Raw genomic sequence first — 10,026 nt, forward strand, 5'->3', positions numbered from 1 at the left:
TCAAATATGCCATAATAAAACATCAGGCGAAGCATGTAAAGCAAAAGGTTTAAACTCCTAATTCAAATAAAATTCGACATGTTATTTAAACCTTTATCGCCATTTCCCAATTTTATACAAGGAAAAAGGGAGATCAGAAAACATTATCATCATGATAGTTAACTATCTTTAGCTGTACAAAGTTATTGCCTAATTTTAAACACCGGTTTTTACATGGTCTTTAAAACCTTCAGGGTGTTATTTAGATTATATTTTGGCACTCTGCTTGTCTTCAGCTTTATTCTAATGTTTGATATTAACGATTTGTTGTCTGTACCGCAGTCATCTCCTGGTCTTGTTTTAGGAGACAGAATAGAGCTTCTCCATATTCTGCTTCCAACTATGGAACCAGTTTGATTTCTCTAGTAGCCACCAGTGATGTCCACATATACAATCATCTATTCACTTGCCCAAAGCATGTTATTTGCAATGAACAAAGTGCTGGCTTCATAAAATTATATGCCACTCTCCTGCTTCAATTCATAATCCTAGTCCAAATTTTCTGACAATGTTTGATTCTGCTTGGCTTCCTATTTTTGCATTCCAGTCACCTATGATTATCAGCACATCTTGTTTTAGGTGTTCGATCAATTTATGCACTTTCACTTGCATAAAAGCTTTAAATTTCTTCCTTCTCAGCATTTGCAGTGGGAGCATGAATTTGAATGATGGTTATATTAACAGGCTTTCTGTGAAGTGTGTCTGATGTTATTCAAGCAGGCTTTGCAATTATGGCCCCCAATTGCTCGTGCTACGTCTCTCCACGCTACTAGAACAATATCATTTCTTCTTGTCGTTTCCAGAGTAAAACACTTTGTAATTGTCTCACTGAAAAATACCCTAACCCAGTCCACTTTCCTTCACTCACACCCAGGATTACCGTGTTTAAACATTCCATTTCTCATTTTACAATCTCAAGCTTACTTGGACACATACTTCCCACATTCCATGTTCCTGTTATATGTGTCGTACATCTCTGGACTTTGCTTTATGCATCTATTCATGTCAGCCACTGAGTGTCTTCTCAGCTTTAGTCTAGTTGCATCATTAACAACAGTACTAGTCATACTCCCAAAGCTAGACAGCAGCCTTCCCACTCGAACTTCTAGCTCTTACCCTTGTGCCATCCCTGAAGTGATGAGAGGCCTCAGGAAAACAGTCCAAGCTTTGGATCCTGCTTAGCACCAGATCTTTCTAATCTCCAAATGGTAAGGGAGTTGCTGGTAAGATGGACTCCTCAGTTGTTGATTTGAACCAGGAAGGGGGGGGGGGGGTAAGGTAGTACATGGTACAGTCCCTCACTCCACACCTCACCTGTCACTGCCGTCTCTGATGAAGGGGACAGGTTGACAGCCCAGCCTGGACCATACCTCAATCCTGACTTCCACTGCTGCACTCATGAGTGACAATTCCTCGTTCTGGGTAGCAACGTAGGACGACTGAATGGAGCGGTGAAAGGTTTCCCAATTCAAAACTCCATCTATTAGGCCTTTACGTTTTCCCACATAAACGCTAACATTTCTTGATCACATTTTTAGCTACCACTTCCTTCAGAAGATTAAGATAGTGACAGGAAGCTCATCTTGCTATTCCTGCTTCAAACGGCTCACGATTTATGTTGGCAAAAAGAGTCTGATACACAGTTCTATAGGAGTTAAAACCACCATACTAGCAAAGCTCTTAAAGTTATGCATTTAGGACAGACCTTCTAGAACTGCTGCAATTGCTGCCACCAGCTTATGAAGGGAGGCAGGTTTCGTTGTGTGCTGCAGTCTGAAAACTGGTCAGTCCAGTCCTTCATCCCTTGTGACAATTATGCTAAAACTCAAGCTCTGAGTACCAGTGTAAGTAATAAGCCCCTTCTAAAAAAGAATTTATGCACATCAGAAAGTTTATACAGTACCTGCCCATGAACAGCATCATCGCTTGCTTCTTGTTCAGAAGAGAAGCTTTCATATTCCTCTTCCGAATAGTTGTCTGTAAGAATCACACAGAAGCAACTGCATGATACTTTTGCAGAAAAAAACTCAGAAATTACATCAAACATATAGAATTATTAGTCACAATGGGTAACGACAGATTCAGATGTTATAAAGATGCGCAAAATCAGGAGCTGTAGGGCTCCACTTTGGACACTACAAAAGATGCAGAGAAGTATCTTCCTTCTACACAACATCTGGAGCCACCATGAAAAAAACAAGGCATTTCTATCATCATCTTGATCTATACAGAACCCTGTGACATAGGTTACCCTGAGAGTGAAGTGATTAGCACCACACTGCTCAGTGAGCTCCATGTCGGAGTGTGGCAGAATCTGTGCATCCTTAGTCCTATGTGGACACACCAACTGCTATACTATACTGTCTTCTATATATCTAAGAAAAAGCAAAAGTGTAAATGACATTAATAAAGCCATTTCAATCAGCCAGCATGTCATAGAGGCAAGGAGCTGAAGGAGAAAAAATTCCACTGCAGTGGAGATTCCACAAAGAATCCTCTCCTCCAAAAACAAAGGACAGTAAGGTTTGAAAGGATCAGGGGTCATTTCCTGCAGGAGCGCACAGGAGCGGAGCTCCGGCAGTAAAGAGCACAGGGGGCAGGCACATGCAACAAGCCACACCCCCTGCTCCCAGCAGCCCTCAGTCAGAGCAAGAAGCAGCCAGGTAAGTTACAAAGCTCCCCCCGGTGTCCAGTGGCACCTTTAAGACCAAGTTTTATTCAGGTACAAGCTCTCCCTCCTCTGCGAGGGCAGATCTACACATCCCCCCCCCCCAATAGCTAGCAATCCAAAACAGTCCATTGGAGCCTAAGCGGTGGGGGTTGCCTTCTGACACACTCACAGTTTCATGTACAAATAAGTTATGCTAATGAGCTCCTGCTCTCTACAAAATGACCCCTGGAAAGGATTCAAAGCTGACTTCTGGATTCGCTTCAAGGTGCTGGTAACTACCTTCAAAGCCTTATATGGCCTGGGACCCACATATCTGAGGGACAACCTCTTCCCATATACGCCCCAAAGAGCATTATGCTCCATGAATAAACATCTCCTGGTTGCCCCTGGCCCAAAGGACGTCCGTCTTGCCTCGACCAGGGCCAGGGCCTTTTCTGCCCTGGCCCCTGCCTGGTGGAACATGCTCCCAGTTGAGATTAGGGCCCCGCGGGATCTTCTTCCATTCCGCAGGGCCTGTAAGATGGAGCTGTGACACCAGGCCTTAGGCTGAGGCAGCGGGCATCTCTATATGGCCTCCCTGAGGTGGTTGTCACCTATCCACCTGTTTAACTCAAATAATATGCTAAAGAACCGTACAACCAGTGAGTGTCAGAAGTGTGACTGGGTTTTAATGTTTATTATTGTTTAAATTAGTAACTTGTTCAGTTTTATTTGTATTTATTGAACTGTTTTTATGATGTTACCTGCCCTGAGCCCGCTTGCAGGATGGGCGGGCTATAAATACAAATGATAATAAAAAATAAGGCACACTGTAGGAGAAAGTCTCTGAAAAACTGGATTGGACAAAATCAAACACAAAACCTGTATTGCTTTACTTTGCTCCACAAAATAAATACTACTTGATGCAAAAAAAGTTAATTGCTCCAAGTTTCAATAACCCATGAGAGCATAATATCTGTCTAAGGAACACGGAGGACCTTGGGGCTCATTTGGTGTTCTTGTGCACGCTTCCTGTAAAGGATGGTGACAGAGAAGCTGAAATCACAGGAGGAGGCAGCAATTTCAACATAGACTTCTGTACTATGGTGCATTTGTTTATGGGATCCTCCAAACACGAGAGGATAGCAAGCTGCTGAGGGAAGGGGAAAGCAAGGAAAGAGGAGGAGGAGGAGGAGGAGGGGGAGATTGGATTTACACCCCACCCTTCACTACCCGAAGGAGTCTCAGAGTGGCTTACCATCTCCTTTCCCTTCCCCTCCCCACAACAGACACCCTGTGAGGTAGGCAGGGCTGAGAGAGCTCTTTCAAGAACTACCCTTGAGAGAACAGCTCTAGAAATAACTTGTGACTGACCCAAGGTCACACCAGCAGCTGCGTGTGGAGGAATGGAGAATCAAATCCAGTTCTCCCAGATTAGAGCTCACGCTCCTAACCACTACACCAGTTTCTCCACTGGACCCAGTTCTTCATCTTGATTTATAAATTCACCAAAAGGCAGTGTCAATAAGATTATCTTACACCACTTCCCCAAAAGGCATAGGCTTGGGCTCTGTCACGTCTCCGGGCAATGAAAATCCTGAGGTTCAGGACTGACCTTGAAGCCTGCACCACACAGAGTGCTCTTAAAGTCCTCCATGGAATACACAGGTGGAGGAGCTAGAATGGCAACAGAATGCCAATGGAAATGCTGGAGCATAGCTGAAATGTGCTCACGGCCACACAGGCCGATCAGAAGGGCCCCCCCCCCCACAGTGTTCTACACCTGTTGAGCCTTCCAAACTATGGGAACCTACATAAAGTATGCTTCAGTAATCTGATCAGGGAGCGGTGGCACAGGGGATTTATCCTCTGGTTAATACATCTGAGCTGAACAGAACTGCTGTCAGTTCTAGCCCCGTGCTGGTGTGAGCTACGAGCCTTGTCCCCAGCTCGCCGTCCACCCAGCGGTTCGAAAGCTTCGGCGAGTAGATAAAATGGGTATCACTCGTTAGAGAGGGTGGGCACACTAAAACCTCCCCGGTGGGGGAGGTGTTAGCCGACGAATGGAATGTCCAGCGCGTAAGACCGAAAAGCCTAGAAAGAACTCTTCGGCATGAAGGAAGCCTGTAATGGGCCATCCGGCCAGGCGGTGGCAGTGCTACGCTGCAACTTGAAGCAGTCCGGAGAAAGCTGACGACATCAAGCCACGCCGAGGGAAAATGCCGTTGGAACACGTCTGACCTTACAGCCGAACAAACTCCCCGTCGGCTGCGAACGTGTGTGATTTAAAGATTATATGTTGTCCTCCCTTACCCCTTGAATCATTGTTAGTCCCATGTGTAATGGAGTAACTGTAAATCGCTCAGAGCCAGCAAACTCTGCAGGATTGAGCGATTAATAAACTGAAAGATTATTTATTTATATAATCCTGCATCTCTGCACCTGTGAGAAAAGGCCAAAACTTTCTCACCGAGTTAAACTTTTTATCAAATGAACAACTTTTTAACCTCACTCTGGCAACTTCAGTATCCCAAAGCACCCCAAGGCTCTAAGCTTAAGTCACCAGAACAGTCTGAACCCCATTAAGCGATGGGTGTCCCCATCTTGACTCCCTTGACACAGGCCAGAGTTGGAATCTTTGATTTAATTAAAGCGAAGTATGTATCATTCCACATACAACCACAGCTAGTTACATTTCCACATGACTGGTTGGTGTGTTGGAGGTGGAGAGTATGATCCTTTATGGTTTTGGTTCTTTTAAGATTCTCACTTGGGTTTTTTAAAAATTGTATTTAGCCACTTTATCAACTTTAGCCTCCTTTACACAATTGTCATTTCCATGGTTGTTATATCATGTAGCACTTTTCCAATTGATTATCTCATATAGAAACTATCAACAAAATAGACCTCCCAGTAAGTCAATGTGAACAACCAGAAAAAACTGGGGAAGTCGCTAACAATGAAAGTCCAATACAATAATAGCAATTATAATAAGCTATTATTGTATTGAACTTTCATTGTTAGTGCTTCCCCAGTTTTTTCTGGTTGTTCATATAGAAACTATTGCATAAAAAAATACTGAGGTCCTTTGGGGAAAAAACACAGATATTCTCATGGAAGAATTTTTAACAAAAATGATCCCCAGAAGAGAGCTTGAAAAGCACCGCCTTACACCAATGGAATTAAATACCAGTATATACAGATTTAAGATAATAAATGTGCCATACAATGGCTCAACAAAAAGTTTTCCATCAAGCTGTGTTCGGATTAGTTTTCATCTCCACTTCCTTACCTGCCACTAATGAAGGGGAGAAAATCTAAAAGGAGCACCATTCCCAGTAAGATCAGTATTCTTCAGAAGGTGGCTATTATGGGGTTTATTAGTGCGGTAAGACTATGGCCAATAAAGAGGAAGGAAGGAAGGAAGGAAGGAAGGAAGGAAGGAAGGAAGGAAGGAAGGAAGGGATTGAACCAAAAGAACAGCAGTACTATTTTCCAATCATCCAAGGAATCCATAAACATTAAAAATGTTCCAAATTATGCTCTACCACTTTCCTTGCCATTTTCCTTTCCAGTGACTTATTAACATCAACAGCAAGGGAATCATTTAAAAGTCTACAGGTAATTATTTGAAAGTATATTGAATTATTAGGCTGTAACTTATAATGTGCCAAGTACATCTATTACATGGCTTTCATTTTTATTCAAGAGCTGTAGTTGCCATATAGCATAATGAGTTAGCAGACTCTCTTGACAAGTTGATGGGCCTCCAAATCATCAACTCCTCAGTTTTTGCTAATTACAGCAAGCTCCAGCCCTGCACCCTGACCTCTAGGACCCAGAACAAGCAGAAAGCACTATGCCTCATACGGATCAGATGATCAAATCTATGTTTCCTTCCAGTTTTGCATTTCACTGCCATACGGATGTTGAACTGGAAGGAGGACAGCAGAATGTTTCACAAAACATCCCAGGGCGATTTCGAGCAAGTGCTCATCAGGAGCAAGTTGCACAACTGAACAGCAAATCTCGGAATGCCCATCATGTCCCACTGATGTGTAATCAAGACTTCTTGACTGACTGAGTGCATGCAGGCGTGTTACAGGTAAAGAAAGATTAACTTTTCCCCCCGTTTCCAAAGTTACCTGACGACTTGGTTTTCTGGCTCGTCTGCACAGTGCTTTCTTCTTGGTCTATTGGCTGACTGGACAGTGAGAAGATCCAGATCTCTGCTACTTTGGTTATTGCTTCCTTGATGCTACTGAAAAGGCTCAGAACCTGGCCGCTTTCCGTTGGGTGCTGCATTACCTGAGATCGAAGATACAAACATGCAGTTCAATAAAACCTGACCTAAACACTCCCTCTCGCCCAGTTTCTGTTTATGTCATTCAAGGACCTGCTCTCGATGTTTGAAGATAGCAAAGCAATTTTGTTTATTGTTATGGCAAACAGAACCAGGATAGAACGCAAATGAGTGACTTGTGTCTGGGTGTCATGTAAGCAGGGCTATTTTGGGGCAGGAACACACAGGAACGGAGTTCCGGCTGGCTAATGAGTTCCAACTGTCGGGTGTGGCCTATTATGCTAATGAGTTCCTGCTGGGCTTTTTCTACAAAAAAACCCTGCATGTAAGGTTGTAGTAGACATCTGTCCACCCACACAATTATTATGCACGCTGTGAATTTAAGTATCATCAGGCATCTGCAGTTTGTTGAGTGACATGGGGAGTGCTCTGAGCAGGGGGGGTGAGGGGGCAAAAGAGTATTGAGAGCTGCCACGTGACTCCCCAGGTCAAAACCTCAGGCAACCATACACAAGAATATACATCAAGTATTTTTAGTGGCAATAAAATGTATTTTATTGAACAGCTAGGATTCCTTCTCCCTGCTACCACCTACTTGTGAGTTGGAAGTGCATCTGCCTGATACACTAGACCCGAGACCCTGTATTCCTTTCTCTCTCCAAATCAAGAGTTGCCTTCCTACTCCAAACCGACATGGCGGCAGGGAAAAACTTTGAAAGCCCTCAATTGTTATTAATGTGAGCTAAGCAGACATCGCCTTCCTTTCTCTTTGTATCTTGGTAAACGTGAGCTGAGCTAGGCTTTGTGTGGCTGCAGAACATCCATTTTAGAAAAAGGGGAAAAAAATGTAACTTTACTCGCATAAGTAGTCATTGACTACAGAAAGAAAAAAGCAAACAGCTGAACAACCACAGACTATCATAATCTAGGGGAAAGGAAACATGAACCGGTGATAAATGCCACCTTCTTTCCTTAAATCTAATACTTATTCCCATACGATGAGGGTTTAACAGAGAAGCAGGATAAAGTTTCGAGATTTCTTTTTCAGGCTCTGCTCACCTCTTTATCTTTCCCTGCCATCTTGCTAGCGTTCTCCTTTGAGGTCTCACATCTCTCCCCTGTCTGACCACGTGTTCCGATCTGCTCCTCTCTCTGTCTGCTGTCACATTCTCCACCCCGCCCATTACCTGAACATCCACAGGATCCACAGGATGCAAATTTAACATTTACCTAGCAAAGTTGTGGATTTTTACTCGGAAACCTGGGGTGAACGGGCTCTCACCTCAGCCATGTTAACGGATCCTCCTGCCAGCGTCTTGTAGCCCAGAATCGTTCTGTTCTTATACCGCTTCCTTCTCTGCAGCAAGATCTGAAGCTGATTGCCTTCTCTTTTCAAGAAATGGGGGTACTGCCATTGAAATAACATTTTAAAGCTTTACTACAATGCAAATCAAGGAGCTGCGGTGGCTCAAGTGGTTAACACGCTGAACTGCAGGCTGCAGAAGGTCAGTAGTTCAGCAGTTCGAGACCCGAGTGTGCCGCATGACGGAGTGAGCTCCCGTCTCTAGTTCCAGCTCCTGCCAACCTAGCAGTTCGAAAGCAAGACATTGCAAGTAGATAAATAGGTACCACTTCGGTAGGACGGTAACAGCGTTCCGTGTGCCTTGGTGTTTAGTCATGCTGGCCATATGACCACAGAAAACGTCTTCGGACAGCGCTGGCTCTTCGGCTTTGAAACGGAGGTGAGCACCGCAACCCTAGAGTCGGACTCGACTGGCTTTCGAGCAAGGGAACCTTTACCTTTATCTTACAATGCAAATCATATTTTTTTTTTACATTTAGAATATTTATATGCCCACCTTTCACCGTGCACAGACAATAGCTGTTATCTATCTGTCTACCTCAGCAGGAAGGGGAACTGTGAAGATAGCTGCTGGCCTGTAACATCCCTCCCCTGCTGCAGTTGTTCAAAGCCTGGGCAGGACAGCCAACACAGAGCCAAGCAAGAGACCCTCAAGACCCACAACAGCTTCCATCCCATGGCTTTGGCCTGGTAGATGCCCGCCAAGGATGTGGTTTGTACTGTTTACTGGGTTCTACAATGTGTCTTGGGGGCTGAGGTGGCTCAAGTGGTTAAGACGCTCAACTGCAGACCGGAAGGTCGGTAGTCCAGCAGTACAAGACCCAAGTGTGCCGCATGACGGAGTGAGCTCCCGTCTCTGGTCCCAGCTCCTGCCAACCTAGCAGTTCGAAAGCAAGAAATTGCAAACAGATAAATAGGTACCACTTCGGTAGGAAGGTAACAGCATTCCGTGCGCCTCGGCATCTAGTCATGCTAGCCACATGACCACGGAAATGTCTTTGGATAGCGCTGGCTCTTCAGCTTGGAAACGGAGATGAGCACCACATCCCTAGAGTCAGATTTGACTGGCTTTCAAGCAAGGGAAACCTTTACCTTTACCTATAATGTGTCTTACTGAAGTCTGAAATTCTATTGTATTTTTGTAAGCTGCTTTGGGCCCCCACAGGGGAGAAAAGCGTGATAAAAATTCATTAGATATGCAACTTAAAAGCTACCTTAAAAACGCCATGGCTGAGAGTTGGCGTCACATGAGATACTGTACATGAGATTCTGTACAAATATTCTACATTCCTTGATAGAATATTTTTTGGCAAGCGAATGGGCTTGCACCGTAGTGCTTAAGGCTCACATTCTCACTGACTGTCAAACCGATATGAAAGCTGGTGCAATGAAGACTAAGCCAAACATTTCCCTCAGCACTTCGACAAAAACACCAATCGTTCTGATCTGGACTTAAAGAAGGTGGAGGAATAATAATGTGGCGAGGCCAGGGTGGGCCTTCTATTGGAGTAGATAGTTTATTGAACATCCAGCAGGGCTCTTACTTCCGTATGTGCCAGACCAGAGTCCACAACAACGAAAACTGTTCTGGGATAACCAGATAAAATTAAGCCCTGCCTCAGCTCTTTCCAGGATTGTCTGAATCTGTGACGGGCAAGACGGGCAACAAGC

General features: G+C 44.4%; 1 protein-coding gene across 1 annotated transcript in view; it reads right to left on the reverse strand.

Moving 5' to 3' along the window:
- Positions 1-10,026, reverse strand: part of PACS2 (phosphofurin acidic cluster sorting protein 2) — a 110,931-nt gene that overhangs the window by 77,777 nt on the left and 23,128 nt on the right. Inside the window, exons 3-6 of the mRNA XM_015414377.1 lie at positions 8,275-8,400; positions 6,835-6,997; positions 1,943-2,016; positions 1,354-1,478 (exon numbers count right to left, since the gene is read on the reverse strand). Of these exons, the coding sequence (XP_015269863.1) occupies positions 1,354-1,478; positions 1,943-2,016; positions 6,835-6,997; positions 8,275-8,400 (488 nt within the window). The remainder of the gene's footprint in view (positions 1-1,353; positions 1,479-1,942; positions 2,017-6,834; positions 6,998-8,274; positions 8,401-10,026) is intronic.

This window comes from Gekko japonicus, unplaced genomic scaffold (genome assembly GCF_001447785.1).
Source record: "Gekko japonicus isolate JY-2015 unplaced genomic scaffold, Gekko_japonicus_V1.1 scaffold1406, whole genome shotgun sequence".
NCBI classification, from domain to species: Eukaryota; Metazoa; Chordata; class Lepidosauria; order Squamata; family Gekkonidae; genus Gekko; species Gekko japonicus.